At 34.6% G+C, this 21,610-nt stretch overlaps 2 protein-coding genes across 4 annotated transcripts; one reads left to right on the forward strand and one right to left on the reverse strand.

Moving 5' to 3' along the window:
* Positions 1-912: 912 nt before the first annotated feature.
* LOC126844141 (uncharacterized) lies at positions 913-3,925 on the forward strand. 2 transcript variants are annotated; one of them, XM_050582029.1, is made up of 2 exons: positions 913-1,429; positions 2,179-3,925. In XM_050582029.1, the coding sequence occupies exon 2, from the start codon at positions 2,353-2,355 to the stop codon at positions 3,604-3,606; it is 1,254 nt and encodes a 417-aa protein (XP_050437986.1). In that variant the 5' UTR covers positions 913-1,429; positions 2,179-2,352; the 3' UTR covers positions 3,607-3,925. The 2 variants fall into 2 exon arrangements, with proteins under 2 accessions (XP_050437986.1, XP_050437985.1); XM_050582028.1 differs by having other exon boundaries at positions 913-1,424.
* A 1,374-nt stretch (positions 3,926-5,299) lies between these two features.
* Positions 5,300-21,356, reverse strand: LOC126844136 (protein diaphanous). 2 transcript variants are annotated; one of them, XM_050582018.1, is made up of 16 exons: positions 21,206-21,356; positions 20,817-21,080; positions 15,322-15,465; positions 14,416-14,621; positions 12,617-13,049; positions 12,419-12,532; positions 12,069-12,307; positions 11,701-11,950; positions 11,209-11,586; positions 10,690-10,862; positions 10,283-10,571; positions 9,908-10,156; positions 8,267-8,548; positions 7,905-8,069; positions 7,534-7,840; positions 5,300-5,589 (listed from the first exon to the last, which is right to left on the reverse strand). In XM_050582018.1, exons 1-16 carry the CDS (start codon positions 21,239-21,241, stop codon positions 5,501-5,503), a joined length of 3,618 nt encoding a protein of 1,205 aa, XP_050437975.1. In that variant the 5' UTR covers positions 21,242-21,356; the 3' UTR covers positions 5,300-5,500. The 2 variants fall into 2 exon arrangements, with proteins under 2 accessions (XP_050437975.1, XP_050437974.1); XM_050582017.1 differs by having other exon boundaries at positions 11,209-11,589.
* Between the last annotated feature and the right edge of the window lie 254 nt (positions 21,357-21,610).

The raw sequence follows: 21,610 nt of genomic DNA on the forward strand, positions 1-21,610 counted from the left end.
CGAACGACAAGTATTTGGAGTGTACATTATACTCGCTCGAAGATCGGCTCAAATGGCTAAAAAAAGACTTGGACTACACAAGTGGAACGTGCGATCAACTCAAGATGCTGATAGACGTGTACGACAAGTGTAGGACAGACTATAATAAGTTGAAGACAAATGTACACGGTAAGAGAGTGCAGTACAGTATAATTAACAAAACACAGGCCATCAATTTTTTACTTATAACTATTGGTATCCGATATACTTAACCTGTATCTACTCTTTTTACAGTCACCCGTTACACTACTATTTCTGTTATAGGTATAACGTAAGGAATTCAATACACGTCCATCGTTAAAGAAAACGTTGTGGGTCTTGATAACATGTGTCTGAAGTATCTATAAATATTTTCAATTTAATCGATTAGTTTTTTCATTTGTTCATAAAAGTTTTAAAGTTAAAACTAGTTTAAAATCAAGTATAGTCAAAATGTGTAGCAATTAAGAAATTATACAGTATATATATTCAATTTTGTTCTACATTTGAGTTTCAAAGAATTCAATTAATTTTATATACTAATACAATTTTGATTATATTTTTTTTTCAATATTTGTACTTATAATATAATATAATATTATCTATGGTTTCTTGTAATAAAATAAGTTTTATTTTCTTTCTGCGACAAAATTATATAAGAATTCTGATAATAACTCAGAATTCAACAGAGAAACTTAAAATCTTTAAAAATCCGTACTTAAAACTCTAGAATAATATAATGAAAAATAAGAATGTTAGTTGCATTATATTATTTAATAAGATTTTTAATATTGTTACAAATGCTATGTTGGACAAATTATATGTTTTAAAAAACAACTACGGTAGGTCAGGTCGCTGTCTTAAATGTAGATCAAATAGTAACTTGAACAAACCTTGGTGGAATGGTAGCTTGTGTTATCTCATATCATGTATATCTAATGATTGTGTATAATAGGTTAGAGTTAGTTAGTTGGTTGGTGGCCTGCAACGGAGACAGTTGGGGTTGACCTGTTCTATGTTCGTGTAATTATTAATTTGTTCAAATAAAAGTATTCAAATCTTTTCGTTGTGCGTTATTTAACATAAATAGTTAACACTTGGTACTGTGAGTGAATTTGATTTACTTAAGTGTTTCGAATTATAAGTGCAAGCAGCTAAATAATCAAGTTTTATTCTCAGTGACGCAAACGAATACTACAATAACAGCCGGAAAAACATGCATATAATAGTTACTGTAATAAACATACTACATTTTTGTCTTTATAAGTTAACATTGAATACAAAATAGAAAGTTAGTAGTGTCAAGTTAAGACTCAGTCAACACGCAAGTTTGTTTCGCTTACCTACGAGACAAAATGAACTCTTTTGGACATCTTTTATATTATTTGTGTATTCCTTTAAGTCAGGTAAAGTACGTACTACAATACATAGAGAACATAATATCTATTTCAAATTATTTTTATTTAGGTTTAAATGATTGTAGAAACTATTTTAAAAGTTGTATTATAGTCCTGGGCCTGTGACTGGTTAAAATTTATTTTTTATAGCTATATACAATTAGCTGTATATAATCTTTTTTAAAAAGATTTATTCCAAAGAAACATCAATCTCAAGAATTATTTTAACAAACTTTTACATTACACAACTAAATTAACTGTACAACAAATACAATTTTAAGAACAATACACCAAAAAACATTTTCCTGGATAATAACGTCTTAAGATTGAAGGATAACAGGAAACGATAAAGGGACATTACGGAAGGAAATAAAGGAATAGAGGGAAAATAAATTGTTCGTTACGAAGAGCTGAACATTAAAAGAGAAGATGTGAGGCATCACATTTAATAGGATTAGTATAGTACATAAAGGAGAGCTATTTATGGAAAGATAATAGGAATGACAAGGAAGGATATTAAGGCCTATTCAGACGTGAGTAGGAAATTAATAATTTTTTTGAAATATTAAGTTTGTGAAACCATGGGAATGGTATAATAAGAGGGTTTGCAGATTTGTAAAATTGTCAGGAAGTCCCTGCCGTGCGTTGGTTCATTGTCAAAACAAGGTGGATTTAATTAAGGGGTTGAAATCGGAAGCTGGAATTTTTCTGGTTAGAGGGGCATTAAGCATTAATTTAATTACATTTTGGCCTTATATTTCAGAAATGCGAATGGGATTTGTCTGTTCAGTATAGTGATCATCGGGTTATCGACGAGGAGCTATTAAAATTTCTAAACAAATACAAATCTTCAGACCTAGTGGTATTCGACGCCAACGATGTAAAATCTTTATCTTCGGGCTGCACAACAAACTTAAAAAAATGCCGGGCACGTAGAATGGTAGCATTCAAAAAATACGAAAAGAAAATCAGGACGGTCGAATGCACAAACGCCGTGTTTGTCAGGTACATTTTAGATCACTTGGGCAAGTCGTTGAAACACTACAGAAACGTCGCCAGCTATAAACAAGTCGTACTCCGGCAGTACGTTAAATGCTTGGCCAGAATGCTGTCGGTCATGTATATGGCAAAAACGTTGACATACCCATGGCTATTGGCCGTGTACGTTCGGCTGTTTGCCGTGACCAAGACGAGTTACGAAGAAACGGAGAAAAATGATATTTTGTACAAACTATACGGTGATCGACAACTGTCCAGCGGCTTGTCGAAATTCATCGACAAATGCCGGAAGTCCGGTTACTTGCAAACGGAACACGACAACAGCTTACCGTTGTCAGAATCGAGAAACCAAAAAACCTATTCCCTCCTATACGAGCTCTACTGCAACGATGACAACGCCCCCGTTTACCAATTCGCTGACCATTTTGATCCACAGAAAATCGCCTTGTCCGATTTGTTCGATCAATTTGGCCAGGTTCTCTTTGAAAATTTGCCCGGCGACCGTAACAGGTGGAACGAGACGATCGACCGTTTTGCCGTGGCCGAAAACCGAATAAGCAAAGCGTACATTACATACTCGTGGGTTCGCGATCCGTTCCAGTACATGGAATATCATATTATTTTCGCGGACTTGTTGTACACAAAATTTGTTTACCTCATCTGGCATCATTTCAAAACGTGTCAGACGTTACCGAACGGCGGTTCCCGTAGCTATAAATGCTTGAATCTCCTCGACAATTTCAAAACAATAGCCAAAGCCTTGGACGCGAGCCACAAGTTCACATTGTCTCTGTTCGCGTTCCTGGGGACTTGTAAGAAAATTTCGAAAAAAACCCTAGACGTTCTGGAAGGGGAGGTTAAAGAAGAACTAGTCAATCGCCTAACAGGTCTGGCGGGCGGCAACGATTGGGACGACGTTTTAAACAACGTGCCGATTGTCCATATTAACCATACAGCGGATAACATATTACAATATCATCAGATGTTAAAAAATTTAAACGACTTCGAAAATCTTATAGGCCTCATAAAGTTGACATTAAACCCGTTCAGCTTGTATTTCATTACGTTTATTTCACAATTTACACAACTAGAAACAATTGAAACAGATTCAGTACAGCCACGGCAGCGGGACAGTAGTGACCATCTTTGCACTGAATATGGAAGCAGCAAAACGTCGGCTAGCAACAATTGACACGGGTATATCTGGAAGTCATCCAAGTGATAAAAAAAATTCGTCTTCCTCTCCAAAATCCTCCTTACCAAATGATGGTTAAATTATCTTAAAATGGCCAAGACTTTTTCACATGTAAATGTTAAGTGGAAAACTGAAGTTTCTTTAGGTTTATTTCGGGGTTGCCTCGTTTGTTTTTCTCATTTTCATTAAAATAGTTTTCAACGAGAGCTGACTCTCTTAAGCTCTTTAAAAAAGTTTAAAAATAACGGCTTTATTCGCCAACAACGACACCACTTTTTTAATCCTACATTTTGTTGTTGTAGGCTTGTCATACACGTAGAATGGGAAGGCTATATCTTGAAAATGCACATGAATGTTAATTTTTAGACAATAAGTATCAGTAAATATTTGCAATTGTTATTATTATTATATTATTCAATTATAAATACATAGTAGGTATTAATTGCGATTCTATTATTATTTTGGTAAATCTCATTGTCATTTTATTTAAAACAAATTCGCGGACTACAGATATTTTTTAAGAACTTAAAACTTCAGGTTATTGTTTGTACTAATATACACATACATTAAATGTGATGAGTATATTTCATTTGGTCTAACCCAATTTTAAGACATTATTAAGTGACAAAGGTTAACTTTTAAAATACTGTTTTTATTGATGAAAATATAATCATACTTTTTTCGACTTTAGACATTTACAAAATAAATTTGCTAACCGCTTATGATACATAACTGCATAGTTTCCAGTGTTCAACATTTTTATGGGGTTTAAAATAAAAAAATTAAGACGTCAGAACTTGGTTGGTTTAATAAAATACAAAGGTTGTGTCTATTTTATGTTTTTAGAAGTACAAAAACAACAATAAAAAATTGTTCTAAAACATTTCTTGAAAACTTAGGTATTACAATTAAATAAACACTAAAAAAACTCTTTGTTTTAGTGAATGTTTCGTGTCTTGACGAATGAAGTAAACATTTTATTTAGAGGTGAGCAAAGTTTCTATTTGATAGTACCTAATGTAATCTTTATAGACATGTTTTAAACTCTATGAAATTTGTATTGTATAACTTAATTATGCACGTACATACTGGTAAATCTAATGTAACTCTGTAAGTTTTCTGTGTAGTAGTTTGTCTTTTATATATAATATTGCTGTGTCACAAGTTTGGTAAAAATGTTTATTACAGAAAATTAGAAAATTAAATATTTAGAAAAAAAAATATAATTATAAATCACATATGATACTCGTATATCGTAAACAGGGTTTTACGCTTTTTTTTTATCCATTTCCATTAATATGTAACTCCTAGGTAAAAAACATTAATGGTTAATGGAAATTGTGTAATTCATAAGCAAATGCTCCCATTGTTTAAAATAATTAGTTTTTTTTTAAATGACTGGTTGTGTAAAATTTAAATAAGTTCTTTCAGTAGTCATACTGACGATCCACGTTCAGTGTATAAAAATCGAAAATGCAGTTTATAAGTAATTTAACAAAACACTTTTTAAATTTGACTCTATCAAACTAAATTTAATGACTCAATATTCATTGAATTATAGTAATCGTTTTAAAGTAAATATGGATTAGTGGGCTCAATATTGTGGCTCTTGTGTATATACAATATATACATACAAAAAGCACACACATATATACATATACATATAAAAAAAAATGTACGGCTTCACCAATATTGATCATACATGTATGCATATAATTATGTTGTTAAATTGGCAATTGTAAATGTTTATATATAAATATATTTATAATAATAAATAAGTAAAAATAGGCACTGTCGGTAGTAAGACGGAATCGCACCCTGTCAAACATGGCCGTTTGAGCACAACCGTCTGTGTACAAAGGCGGTGGTAGTAAAATTCATTGTTGCTATGTCATTTGATTGCTGTAGGAGGTAAATCCCTGCTACTGTCGTAAACAGCAGCATATCTGCTCGCCCCAGGTGCTCTGGTCCTAGCTCCTCCTGTAAAATAAACAAAAGTTCATAATCACAATAATAATATAATGATTATCTTATGACAAAAACTGGAATAAAACAACAAATTGAAATTATTCCAATTAAAAAGTCTGACAATAGAATTTTGAAAACAATAAAGGAAACATTTTTACCCCGACTAGGAGAATGAGTTAAAAAATTTTTTATTGGTTATCGATGTTATTGTATAATGTAAATAATACCTCACGCAAATTTGGAAGTGTTTGATCATTTTTAAAAAAAGTTATAGCGTGTCGCAGCTGAAATATGATGAATCTGCAGTACATAGTAAATAAAAAAATGATGTAACACATATAAATGTAAATGAAAATATAAATATGTATTTAAAAGGTGGTTAACTCGATTTTGAAGGAGTAAACTATTTGCATTTTTGGATTTATAATGTACCTTTCGGGTAAGAACAAAACCATAAGACTTGCTTTATGAAAAAATCTTAGTCTTAGAAGTTTAAGGGTATCGCTCAAAGTCAATAAACCCTGACACGCTCTATTAAATTAGCGTACGCGAACACTCCTAACCAAACCTATTAGAATTTAAAATGTTGAGTAAAAAGTGTAATGAAGTATTCGTTTTATTTTTTTAAAAATTCCAAAGTTCCATGTAAGATAACGATTTCGAGGATAACAACAATTATTACAGTTGTGTCCATCGGAATTGCAGTTTTTATAATGTATATTTATAATGGCAATATTATACGAGTAGTATTTTGATTGTCTACACTTATCGACAGCAATAATTATTCATATTATAATAATTTAGACAGGCATAATATTGAATAAAGTGCATTGAATGCTATATCAATGCTCGAAGTAATGGCAAGTGAAAATTGTGTTTAAATCAATAAAAAAAATTAATTAGTAATCCAACTCATAATGATGTTGGTTCTCTACATTATAATATAAAGTTTCTCGAATTGACAAACAATAAATGTTCGTATAATAGGTATTATTACACAGTAGTTCGGCGAATTCATTGAGTCGATCGCTTTTTAGGAACCATTCATCATCGACGTGATTATTATGAAATAAAACCAAGTATAAAAGCACTGCAGTAGTAATTAATATATCTACCGTGTTATTTTACACGATACAATAATTATTACCAGCGTAACATTCCAGAGTAGCAATTATTATTTAAATTATTACCAATTGACCGACGAATATAATAAAATATTATAAAATCCGCAATAAGGTAAAAAACACAAAATAAAATAAAATCATAAAATGTTCACGATAAAACCGAATGAATAATAGAAACTTGATATTTTTAAATATAAAACATACATATGTATTTTTTCTATGTCTGCGAATGCCAATCTCGCATTTTTACTGTATAAATGCATACTAGTTTGACTTCGTATCCGCATCGAGTTATTACTAAAACGTGATATTTTTACGCCATTATACTATATACATCACGCTCCCTCCAAGAATGTAATTAAACGTAATTAGTTAATATAAGAATAATATATTATTAGGTACATTGTTATTTTACAAAAAATTAATAAAGGAATGCTTTTTTTAATACGTTAACTGGTTTATTATAGTCTATTGTGAATTTTTGTTAAGATGAATAGGTACTCTAACGCATTCATATCAGGTACTCAAACTTTTGTTTTATATGAAACTCTGTCAGTTGACAAAATTTATGTAACAAAAAGCATTGTCGTTACTTTAGAAACACGGGGCGATAAGTTGTAGAGAAAAAACTGAAGAAGCTATACAAATAATACATTCTTTCGTTTTTTTTTTAAGTTCCAAAAACTACAAAAACGGTTTAAGTCGTATCCCTTATATCAATGTTTTGAATTGAACGAGAAAAAATCCTACTCAGTAATTGTTTTAGGGTTCTAGCAAAATTCTTGTTGTACAGTAGAATATCCAATAGTAAGCAACAGGTGAGCAGTTTTACCTGAAGATTTGCCGCTAGCGGCCACCGGTCGGCGTCGCCTTTGCTCAGCTCCGACACCAGCGAAAGCCGAACCCGATTGCAGCGCCTCGAACAGGCTGTCCATTACACCTTCTTGCGGTTTGTCCATGTCGACAAGTGGAGAACCAGTGCCCGTAGTACCTCCTGCGCCGCCGGCATTACCACCCATGACGGCCCGCCGCGCCGCTGCCCGGTCCCGGCGTTCCCGGTCGGCCGCTTCCCGGGCGTCCCTGGCCCGTCGAGCCCGCTGTTCCGCCTCCCTCCGTTTCTGGTTGTCCCGCATTGCTTCCTAATAAACAAAAGCCAATCAAGCCCATGGTAGGGACATTTACAGTTATGCAACTGCCACTCACGTAGAACGAGTCCTTGAAGGTGCGCACGTCGGCGAACAGTTCGTCGGGGGGATAAGCGACGGGATCAAACGCCAAGTAAGATGCCAGAGACGCGTACGCTGCTTGAGCTCGTGCCGACATTTGTTTCAAGGTGTCCGCTTCGCCTTTGGCGTCTTTAGCGAACGGCTGTAAGACACGATGATAACTTTAACGACTAATTGATGTACTGTATAATATTAACATAATATAATAGAGAAACGTTGGAGTTATTTTCGAAATGACATCATGAAATTACAGGTCCAGACCACTTGTTCCGTGATTACGTAATTTTATCGTTTGCTTTGGGTTGTCAACTACAAAAGCAATTGAAATGTCATACTTACGGTCATCACTTGCACGAACAGATCTTCTGAGTCGGCGTCCTCGGAGGGTTTCGGTGTGCCCGCCGCCTTGGCGGCTCTCAGGTCAGCGTCCAAGTGCCGCAGTCCGGCGTCCATCATGCGCAGCCGGGCCGCCACGACATCGGTACTGAGGGCTCGAGCAGCCCGGTCGCAGTGCGTTAGTTCGTCGCCAAAAGCAGCCCACTCGGGGTGTTCGCGTTCAACCACGTCGGCGATATAATGCATCAGCGTGGCTCGGTTCTCGACGTCTTTAATGGCCGTGAGCTATACATATAGCAGAGTATAAAAAAACGACCAGGTTAAAAAAAAAAAAATGCACAAAGCTTAAGAATGGAAAATAAATAAATCCGGTTTATAGCAATAAGAGCAAACGGGTGAAAAAAAAACGATAGCAAAAAGGGTAATGATTAAACATGAAAAGCGTAAAGACTACAACCTACTGCAGTAGTCCTAAAAAACCTAACACAGTTTTTTTTTTGTTATATCGTATATCAACCCAATGGTTTTATTGGGGGTGGGTTTTTTTGTCAACTAGTTCATGCAATTATTTAAGTTGACCTTTTCCAAAAGCGGATACCTTAAATTGTAAGAAGGTTATTTTGTGATAAAATAATACAATGAAATATTAAATAATAATAAACACTTAAGAAGTTCTGTCACGTAAACTCAAGAATTTAACTAAAAGTTAAAATAAAGAAAGCATAAAAGGTAACCTTAATAATAATATGAAGATGTTTAAACACAAACTAATGGCAAAACCTATCGGATAAATTTAATAACATCACATAATACTACGATATTGTGAAAATAAAAGGAGTAATTGAAACAAAAAAATGCGTCATCGGAGCTCACAGATATCAGCGCAGTAAACAGAAAAATATTAAAATGATGTAACAATTATATTATAAGATTAATAAACACTTAAGTTATGACTGAGAAATACTATGTAGCTATAGTATACATTATCATAAAATCACATTTAAGAGCAAATTAGAGACTTAAGATCTCCAATTGTTTTCTAGAAATTCGGTTCAAAATGTGCCAAACAATACAAATGAGATCATGCAGGAAACGAAAAAAACTGGACATTTTTCTAAATCTCACCGTTATAGTTCCCGGCGGAAAAAAATTTAAACGCGATGACATCAGATGGTAATCAAATTAACACCTAATAATAATAATAAATTTAAATAAAAATTACAAAAATATTTATAATTAGATTTTTTGCCGATTGAATTATACATCAAATATCAATATTGTTATAATCATCGTGGTTTAGTTCATAATAAACTTAACAGTTACTGTATCAGAATCTGATTAGGATGATTTTTGAACTTGTATGTACCTATTATATAAACCACCTAGATGTTCTCAGCAAATGCCTTAACAGGTTTATATATTTTAATACTTCAATGTGTGTGTGTAAGTTCGATAACTAATCGTGAGTTAATAAATTTTCATAATACACAGTTTCTATAATTATAACTACTAAAGCGTCAATGACCAGATTTTCTATAAATTAGCATATGTATTAATACTTTATTAGGAACTTTGATTGTATATTATCATAACGAGGTACCGCGTAAGTAATAAATGTATAATTTTAAAGTACGGTGTACTCACCTTTGGCAAGAACGACATATCGAAGGCATGTGCCTGTTGTAATCGAGTGCCGGCGTTCATGTAGTTGCCCAACAACAGGATTAACTCGAGCAGGTGTCCAAAGCGACCGGATTTGGTGGATGATTGGAGTTCTTCACACGCCGCTGCTACCGCTACCACGGCCGGTTTAACGTCATCCACGAACTCCCTGTGCTGATGTCTGTATTGTAACGATCGGAGACGAGCCCCTAACCGGTGAACCTCGCCAATCTGCAGGAAAAAAAAGAAACGGTGTATTAATATAAAGCGTGGTGTAAGTAACGAAAATCGTCGGAGTCTTCAAGAGTATATAATATAGGACTAGTAAGCATTCCAAACCGAATTGTGGTATCTTACCGTCACGCAGAACTGTTCTGCTTCGACCAAGTCGGAGTATGTACACTGAGGCCCAGAGGCGCCATTTGAGTTATTGAGCAAATCTCGCAACTTTTTTAGTTGATCCGGTGGCGGTAGGTAAGCCACAAGCTGATCTAACACGTTAGAAGTGAGCACCCCGGTATCACACCGTAGTACGGCTCGCTTAACATCCTTGTAGCTAAGGTGTTTCAAAGAGCCCAGCAGAATTGATAGGTTTTGGGCGGCTCGATTGTCTAAAACACGAGGCGTGCGCGCCTGCTTGTTTGCTCTGTAGACAAAAAAAAAAAAAATGTATTTTCGTCGTACGCTAAATTAAAAGCCATACCAAGATCTACCATTACTAAAATTAAGCATATTACTGGCTTAAACTATAATTAAACTTATACCTGTCAGAGGGGTCCTCGCCGGTCGTAGTACGCGATCCAGTAGCAGACACTGGACCAGACACGGGCTTTGAAGAGAACCTCTGGCGAAGCCCCTGAAGTAGTTCAGTGGTGGCCAGCTTATCTTCGCTGACGCTGGTCCAAAACGATTCAGCTGAAATGGTTTGTGGTGTTACCTGCGTACCAGCCACAGAGTAAAAAATTATGAAAAGACTAAAACACTTTAACCTATCTATAGGACAAATATTGCAATGTTTAATCGCCTAGTGTACAAAGGCTGACACCTAGTCGGGAGCACGAAAAATGAGCTGTGAGACACATAGTATGCTCCACAGATCAGGAGTTCTCAAGTTTCCTATAGTACGTAATATGTTTCTCGCCGCTTATTTTTCAAGTTCCCGACAATAGCTAAAGTTCACTTATCATTGGATGATCCTATAAAGCTCAAAATTAACCAGAGGTTACGACCTCACACAATTCTTTCCTTAGATACGCATTTGGTTAAGGAATGTGAAAACTTACCGTTTTCCAGTTGGCACGCTTTATAGGACCGTCTACGTTCCAACGACGTTTTGGTTTCAGCCCCGGTGGTAGTTGCGACAAGCCACTAGGCATGCCTCCTGGCGGTGGCGGCGGACCTCCACCGGGTGGTGGCGGCGGTGGCGGAGGACCAGCCCCTGGCATTGGCGGCGGAGGAGGTGGTCCACATCCGGGCATGGGTGGAGGGGGTGGCGGACCAGAACCGGGCATGGGTGGTGGAGGAGGAGGTCCGGCACCAGGAAACGGTGGTGGTGGTGGGGGAGGAGGTGGAGGCGGAGGTCCTCCTCCGGGTGCCCCTGGCGCTGAAGCCAACATCCTCTGCGCGGCTACTACAGAAGGCGATCTTCCGCCGTTTTGCTCCTGCTATGAATACAAAAAGCCCCGCGAGCCAATGAAGTCCAGTTTGTAAAGTCACCATTAAAAGTGCAACCATAAACTTAGCCAATAAAAAAAACATAAATTAAATTAACTCACGTCTTGTTGATTTTTAAGTTCGGCTAGTACGGTCTCCAGCCGCGCTTCAGCCTCCTGTCGAGTGGCCACCGCTTCTTCTAACTTGGCCCGGAGTTCTTCCACCCGCCGTTCCTCGTCCGGTCTAGGCGTTCTCTCCACTAGCGTGTCTATGAGTGGCTGCACGTCCATCTGGAACCGCCGAAAGTCAGGATCGTTGCGGTGCATCACGATTTGTGATACACACTCTTCGATGAGCCGATAATAAGCAGGTCTACAAATCAAACACCAATATTCTAATAAAATAGTATAAGTACAGTATGACTTGGGCATAATGAAATCTGGCGGCCCGTTAATAACCAATAGTAGTGAGGGTACTCATTGAGACATACCTAACGACAGGATCGTCACGAATGAATAACAAATGTTGGACGATACCCAGCAAGTGATGTTCGGCGGAGGTACCGGATACGGCGTTTCGCAGCACTTCGAAACAGTCGGCGGGGTCATCGTAGTCGGCCCGAGCTCCATCGAACCTTTGAGCCATTGCTTCATGATCGTCGTCTCGGTGGGTGTTGAATATGCCCAGCTGTCTTTCTAAATCCTCACTTTTTGTCTCTTTGTCCAACTCCTAACAAATTAAACGAATAAGGATACTCTTAGACATCAAGCGTATCACAGTATATAAAGAGTAGTTTAAAAGGAATCGAGTTGATCGGCGGCTATTTACGCCTATTCTTACATCGAGCGCAGCGCACATGCCTGCCGCTCCCAAGATTTCATTGCGAAGCGCTGTTCGGTGATGGAGGTCGTCCGGGGTGCTGACGACGGCATTGATGAACTGTAAGCAGGCGACCTAAGTGCAAGCAAATTATCTCATTATTAGTTATTATTAGAGTACATCATCAGACAGAAAAAAATAGTGAACTATGTTACCCACCCTCAGCGTTTCGACTCCGGGACGGCGCATAAGACCCTGAACCACTGGCCGGAACCGGTTGCCGCCGTTCGCGCAATAAAAGCAAGATGAGTTGGAATCGGCCGAGTCGTAATGGCCAACCGTAGCATCTCCACCGTCTTTGGCGGTGCTCCGGGTCGACGAAGATATCTCGTGGCTAATGGTAAGCGCTTCCAACGCGCGCTCATGGCCGTCGGGCGGTACCAGACTGACGGCGGCCAGCACTTTGCACGCTTCGGCCATGACGGCCGGCTTTCGAGCGTCCAGGGACCGAGCCACCACGGCTAGCGCCTCGCGGTGACTGAACATTTGTCGCAGGCCTACCGTGTTGTTCATGATGGCTTTCAAACACCGGATGCACTCATATTGGATGCGCGCGTACTGCTGCTGCTGTCCAGAGCTCTTGCCTCGATCGCTATAACACACATATACAAATGCCAAATACATTTTAATCACTCATATTTGGACAACTACAAGTATGAGATTGACTACCAAAACGTTTCATTACCATTAACAGAATTACCTTATAAAATGGCTAACTGCAGGAACGTAGAGAGAGTACCTTATTATAACAGTATTACCTACAGTCAAACTTACCTAATATTGTAATTTTAATGAGATATTGTGCGAGAAGTGTTAATATATAATCTAAATTTTAAACCTGGTATCAAATTAAGAGAGTCCCTATCACTTTATTGTTCGTGTAAAACATGTCTCAGGAAATATATATCCCTTAGTTTAGCTCACTAAAGAACTGGATAGTCTTTGGGTATAAATACACTATAACAAAATAAAGATAAATAATGTTTCTAAATTTTACAAAGGAAATTTTTCATAAAACGAATTTGCATAAAGCTATAAGCTTTTTAACAATTTAAATTTAAAACTTAATGTCCTGTAACTTAGATTCTAAATTTCGCTTGAATTTTCCAGGTTTTTTTTTAAATTCCACGTTAAATAATATACAAAACGTTTGTATAATAATAAAATAATAAATGTACTTCATTTTAGTTACGTTATAATATTATGAGATAATGAATTTAAATACAAGTTATCTTCTTCACATTTTGTGAGAGATCAAGGGAGTTTTGGAGGTTAAGCTTTGCCCAAATGTCACTTAGGAAACTATTTTGCATTAATATGAACGATGATTCTTTAGACGTAAAACAAGAATTTTTAGCATGCCTTAAATGTACCACCCGGTAGATACATTATACCCATCCACAGCGTTAAAAACTATTCAAATGCTTTTCAAAATTACTGAATCATTTGTTTAAGTGTTTTTTTAATACACATATTTAAAACAACTAATAGCTAACTGGCGTGTTATCATTTGTAATCGTCCGCTTCATACGCACCGGACGCAGTTATAAATAATTATATAATATTTGTCTAAGGCATTGTTGGCGGACAAAAGATCCGTATCTTGTTAGTAGAGTAGATAACAAGGTTATACAATATGGCAGCACAATTATGAATTTAACTAAAAACTGAACATAACGTAAAATTTCAATGCATTACATGACTATAAAATGTGATAATATAATTTATCTAGTTGTTTTATACAAGTATGTGTTTGTTATTAGTTACAGGGTTCACACTTGATGGACTGTGTTTATAATTTAAATATAAAATCATCAAAACAAAGAGTATTTAATGCATTTTTAAAATGTCTCCATCACGGGTTGAGATTATTTTTCTGGATTTCTTTTAATTTTGTATTTTTTAACAAACATTTTTCATCGTGTTAGGTCAATAATAAATGCAATAACTATAATTACTTGCGATAACACTCATTGAGGACTGTGAGAAGACGGCCGAGTCCGTCGGCCGCCGTGAACTCATTGACCCAACTTAGTGGGTGATTGGTGAGGGCTATCCGCAGCGACACCACACACGTGTATGTCTTGTTGGCCGACAGATCAGGCTGTCCTAAGTATTGTATGTACTCGGCGGGTTTGTCCAACAATTTGTTCTTCTTGCCGTCCTAGTTTTGGGCGGAAAATACATTGCATTATTCGTAACAAATTGACACCGACTCAAACTTTAAAAGTCATACAACAAACTATATCACTTTCGTAAATGCTATTTTCGTATACCGAAAACAGGTGTCAACTTATGTCTCATACCAATTTTGGGTTGGAATAATGAATCAGGGTTACCAATTTAAACAGTTTTTAAACAAGGGTTAGACATTCTGACGGTTTAAAGTTAAGCAGCTGGTTAACATATTTGATAAAGTTCTGTTTTAACCAATTAAAGGATTGAAAAATGTTTCAATCCCAAAAACTGTATGGTTTTTGAATGCTTTGTAACCGGTAATGATTTCTAGTCATTTAGGATTTTACAACAGGCGAAATACTGCGTCCGCATTGTCTAGAATGCGGACGTGCTACAAACAGCAGTACTTTATTGGCATACGCCTGGAATGATAACGGTATTTTGTATGGAGCTGCCAGTATTGGCTAATTATTAACCCAGTGGCAACAATAAATCAGCAACGGGCGAACGTTTGATGACACTGCTTGTACTTCATGTACTAAAAACTGTAACTTTATATTTTAGCTGAACAGGCAGGCCAAGGGTCGGTTGCTCTTATTGACGCAATACTAACGAACTAATATTAATCGAATTAATATTCTAATTAATATTATCAATAAAAGGTAAAAATGTTTTTTGGTACTCACGCCGGATTGCGCCAAGGTGCCGGCCGCACCACCGCCGATGCTTCCACTGCCGCCGCCTAAGTGCATTGACAGCATCTTGTGTTTGTTGGCCGTACTCTGTCGCCGGAGAGGTTCTTTTTTCTCCTCGGTCAGGTTCATATCGTCCTATTAACCAAATATACGGTGTTCTTTCGGTGATCACATCAAATTTAACAAGTTTTAATATGTTACAATTAAATAGTTTAATATATATCTTTGTTTGGTAACACATAAAAAATTGCTGACCTCAAAAGAATTTTTATTATAGTCAAAAATAAATTAAATTATAATTTATAGGCATTATAATCGATGGTTACACTCCATTACAGATATTATTTTTACTGCTTTAAAAGACAGAAATATGTTCTATTTATGTAGATTTGAACTATTACATATCTCATACTAATTTCCATTCGACCACGATAATTTCATAATACTATACCGTTTGGTTTTATTGAAACAAAATTATTACAATGCCGAATGTTAATGGAATGTAATGAAATGTGTTATAAAGTTAATGCATTCATTAACCACGACAAAGAGCTCTCTTTTAAAAATCTAAATTATAAACATTATTAATTATTTGTTACTGTATTATTGCTCTTTGTATCACTTGTATTACCTGCACTCTTTGTCTTTTTTGGCGTCAATTTATAAAATAAATAGTTATAGTTTCAGAAATTAAATTACAAGAAGGATTAAGGCTACGTTTTGACTTCGTTTTGGATAGAAACGTAACAAAACTAAATGGAATTTATTATAATATTTTTACGGATTGCTATCATTATAATATTTTATAAAAAAACATTAAAAATCACCCAAAACAATAAGAACGAAGTATACAGCGTACCTGTCATGCCCCGATTAAGTAATAATTATTATTTAACACTTGGGTGCTAACCAGTAGTTGTTGATTAAAAAAAATATTGTAAAAAATAATTGTTTTTTGACAAGAGTCATAGCCAATATCCTATTCAAAATTAAGTTTTGAAAGTTTTTCCTTGATAAAATAATATTTTTAATACAGTGCAGATTTTTGAAATCAATTCATTAAAAATATAGGTACAATATAGTTATAAACTTCGCGTTGAAGGGAAACAAAATTAGTAATAAATAGCTAAGGTTTTTGTCCCTAAGATATATTGATTAAAATTGTATTATTATTATATCAATATAATTTTTTAAATAATAATTATAATTATTAATTAATGTTGTATCTTAGGGACAGATACTATATTCATTCATGTGTTTCTTCGTTTGTACAATTCCTTTTTCCTTGCAGTTGAAATTTTTCATAAAATGTTACCTAGATCAGTTGTCTAGATGAACTGAAGTTTGTTAGTGATTGGGCGATAGGTAATTTTTTTTTCCACTTTAGAGGGTAATTTTATGTCATTTTTTTACCAATCTATTGAAGCTAGACGTCTGAATTTACACAGTTTACGTGAATTGTTGAACTCGATAAGTGTTAAAATGTTTGTTCTCTAGCTAAAAAATTGTAGACGTTAAGACTATTTTCGCTGTTATCAGTCAAACTTATCAGCCAAGTTATGGTTATGGATATAGGTTAATTTCTGTTGAATTAATTTCTAGTGTATGTTATTTGTTTCCGAGGAACTTATGTGCCAATTATTTGACAGTGTTTTTAGTGTAATGTCTCGTTTAAAGAAAAATAGCCCAACGTTTTACAAATGATGCTATGCTAAAAACAATGTGGTATATATACACATACGCATTGTCGATTAGGACATATACAACTGATTATTGAATATTAAACACATTCAGTTTGAGAAGGGAATTTGAGTGTTTACACAAGGTAGAATTCATGAATTTAATTTTTATAGGCTGGTTCATAGTCCAGGAATTACAATCACTCTGTAATAAGCGCTGGTGTAAATCGCACATTATTCATTAACATAGTACCTACTTATGTAAAACGTTGTTGCACGCGAGCGGTAATAACCGAATGATACTTAAAAATAGTTTACGAAAATAACATGATTTTGTTGGAAAAAAAATAAAAAGTAGTTCAAGTAGTTGCAGAATGACATGTTTCGATGCGTAGGTGCGCAATTTTTTTTTATATTCTTCGTTACTAAATATAATATACTAGGTACTTGTACATTGTAAATAATATATATATATATTTTGTACAATGTATAGGATGTACAATATACATGCGTCATCGTAGTTGCCGTTTTTTTTTTTTAGCAAAATAAATAAATAAGTACGGCCACTTGTTGTTTGGCCGTCTTTCAGGATCATCGCGGGCGGCAACGAAACAGAATGACGTTTTATTTTTTTAAATGTTTTTAGAAGATAATAAACGATAATGCTAAATTATTGCAACGGGTCGAATGGAATTCGCGACGTAGACTGTCGAAGTTAAAAAAAAAATAATATTACTAATATTATTACACATTACGTATCGACGCCTAGTAAAAAAGGCCAAAGTTACAAGTTTTTTATCTGTGTCAATTTACAACACATTATTTTGTAAATAGTACTATACCGTTAATAACACACAAGTTTTTTTCATAATTTCAAAAAAAAAATTAAAAAACAAATGTTTATTTTCTCGGTTTCGCGGAAAAACATTGAATCATATTAATTATATCATCATATTTACTATTACAGGTCTCCACAACCACCACCATTCAATGTTTTAACATGATCATTATGTACCTACCGTTTGTTAATTGCGGGCAATATTCATATGTTACAGTGTATTATTATTATTGGTTTTTATAAATGAAAACAATCGTATGCAAAAGGACATAGTTGCAACTAGAGCGATGCTAGGAAATTTATGTACCTACTCTAAAAGCCTTGTTTTATAAGAGTTCTTGAATAATTTAACGAATTTTTAAATGTTCAAGAGCGTGTATACAGAAATTCATAGTAGAAGTGTTTCAATGTTCAATTAGCAGAAATCATCATACTATTTCCATGAAAAAAACGAAACACGAAAAAGCCATGGAAATTGTCAGTACCCTGTCTTCCCCACCCCCAAATAAAATATTATTTATTACATTAAAATAATAATATGTATCGTTATTTATCGGTTTGGCACTCAATCAGTTTACTGTTTGCTGCATGAGAAATCCTATGGTAAAAAAGGATTCAGCTCACCGGAGACGAACTGATACCAACCTGGATAGCGAATACTTCAAGAAACCATCTCATGATGGCAGCGTTGGTTCACCAAGGCCTGATAAGCTACACGATGATAAAATTAATATATTCGTCTAAATGAGTAAAACTCTATTGACATATTTAAACAAAAAAACAAATTAAAAAAGATATTATTTTATACGTTGTTCTATTTGAAACTTTATCGATCAAAAATTTTTTGTAAGAATAACTTAGAATAAAATGCCTTTTTTTATGTTTATTTAAGTAAAAAGAGGTTAACCATTTAAACAAACATATTAATTTAATGGTAAAAAGCAGAGGTCCCTAGATAGAGACCAAATTTAATGTGGTCTGTATATTTTATATGTTCCTTTATTTTCTTTGGTGAAATACGTACATTAGAATTTGATCGCCTCAAAAACTTTCTGAATCCTAAAGTGGCTCTCTAAAAATACTAATTTGTGACCCCGGGTATAAATCACATTTAGTGAGACTTAACTACCCAAATAGCTCTGTAGCTCCCCCATTTTTTTCATGTTAAATATGTATCTAATTAAGTTTACAAAGCATGAAATACGTAATGGTTTACGGCCAAGTATAAAATCTAAAAATAATTTTCTAATAAACATTTTTTGTGACGAGGAAGTAATTTTTTAATATAATGAATTATGAATAATGAATAATCTAAAATTTAATAATTAAAAATATTGTGTTGAAAAAAAGAAAATATTTTTTTAAAATTTAAAATGAGGTCTACTAGTTTCTAACTTTTATCTAGTTTTAATACTTTAGTACCTGCTAACCTGAATAATTGTTAAGTTCAAGTCTATTTAAAATTTTTTTTATATGACATTATGTTAAGATAATTTTTTTTTTTATTATTATTATTATTATTTTCATACAATTTCATTTTTATAGGTGAAGAAAAGTAAAATGATCTTAAACTAAATTCTAAATATGAAATTAATAGATTGAGTAGTTTCTGTGGGATGTAGACAATTTTTCTTAAGGCTAACTAGAGAATAGTAGAGAAAACCAGTAATAGTACTAGTAGAAGAAGAAAATTTACAAAAATAATGTTACTTTTAATTTTTGTAGAAAAATTGGCATTTAAGAAAACATACCAACAACCAAAATTAATTTTCCCCAAACAAATAACCTGATCAGTTCATTTTGAACCCTCATAACAAGTCAGAGGTTCAAAAACACAGTTTTTGATATCAGTGTTACCATACCGATACACCAAAATTTGTGCATAAGTTTAGATACTATGACATAAATCTTGTACCGAAAAAAATGTAATTTAGTAGTTTATCGTATCAGTAATCTTGTTTACATTTTTATTCTTTTTTTTATTTAAAAAAATGAAAAATGACATTAAAATAAAAAGGTTGGCTACATTTCTGTGCTGGTGGTTTTACTAACCCCTAGTCATTTGAGAACGTAACAGTTGCTAGGGGTCAATATGAACTGAACAGGTTATACAACTTACAAACTACAAGGGAAAAAGTTTGGCCGCAAATGTGGCATTTTAATAAATAGGTTAAATTAAAAATTAAATAAAGTATGTACATAACATATTGATAAACAAATTCACAAATTTTTATACGTAAAACAGAGGCAACTCATAAATACTAAAATACCTAGTATATAGGTAAGGTATTTATAAACAAATAGAAGAAATTAAAAAAGATAAACAATGAAAATGTTTATACTGGAAATAATAAAAACAAATACATTATAATATTATATCAATAATATACTGCACACAAATTTTGTAATATTTAATCTAAAAATAAATATAAGGGATAATAGAAAGAAAAGCTAACAGCCACTAGTTAACTGTGAAGCAAAGTTTGGCTATTTAAAATAATTTTATGCAAAATGACTGTTAATTTGTATTACAATATTACTAAACATTTTAACCGGTCAATAGATTAATTAGTTAAATGAAAATACTTTTTAAGCAAAACACTAAATCTGAAATTTAAGTTAAGCCATAATTTGATTAATATTGTAACAACCATATTACAATAGATTATTATTATTCTATGTCAGATGCATTGTACATACATTTTTTTGTACGCATTTTCCTTTAAGTAGTTAAAATTATTAAAATTTTTGTTTTTTTTTGGGCAAATACAGTTAACAGAAAGTCTAATCTATTATGTTAAGTTAAATGATATTTTACACAAGTATGTCATACTTAATATAAAGACTTTAGCAATAATAAAAACTGTGCGATTGTAAGACAGTTTTATTTCATTCAACAAAGAGTATTCAATTTGCCATGTTCCACACATTGGGATTTTAAACGGTATTAAATATTTATTATGACTCACCAGCATCTCCTCAAATTTGTCATTTAAATCATCGGAATCGCCATCATCGCTTCCGTCATCTGGATGGTCTGCTTGGTCATCGTGATCCCGATGATAGTGGTGTTGCTCCGTCAGTGCGGACCGTTGTCCTGACATAACCCCCTGCTGTGAAGGTGCTGTGTCGCGGTTGGACACCATTGGCGATGAGCCCATGTAAGCATCGGAGCCACCAACGTTAGGCTGTTGGTGCTGATGCTTTTTGGGACGGCCAAAAAGCGTATCGAGCTATGCGGGGATAACACAAAGTTGAAAATTATCATTATATTATAGTATGTAGAATACGTGAATTTTTTCGAAGGAGTTCCTCGAACCATGGCACGGACAAATCCTCGATCACATTAGATACTCACAAAACCGCTTTTGCCGCCTCCGCCGTGGTGTGACATGTCTTTTTTTCCGTCAATACACTAAAATGCTTCTTACCATTGATAAGCGTACGAATAACTAACGAATAAATGCGGGAGAGACGAGAACATAAATTATAATGGTAACAATAATGTTTTGAGCACAGAGCGTGTGATAAACGGGGAATTTTATCACAAGCCACCTGCAGCCGCGGTCGAGCGTTATCACGGTCGCACGTCACTAGCCTCGATCGCTGGAGGTGATATTTAGGCGATGAACGATGGAGGTACAATGCACAACAAGGCTAGACGCGGTTGGTCGGTAGGAGGTGATGATAGCGCGTTGGCTGAATAATTATTTACCTCCACCCGGAGAAGTACCGAATACCGCCGCTGTCACCGCTATATGCG

This window comes from Adelges cooleyi, unplaced genomic scaffold, assembly GCF_023614345.1.
Source record: "Adelges cooleyi isolate 19-005CV unplaced genomic scaffold, UGA_ACOO_1.1 ACOO_flye_CR_arks_rails_tigmint_CR_PRNA_651, whole genome shotgun sequence".
In the NCBI taxonomy this organism is placed as follows: Eukaryota; Metazoa; Arthropoda; class Insecta; order Hemiptera; family Adelgidae; genus Adelges; species Adelges cooleyi.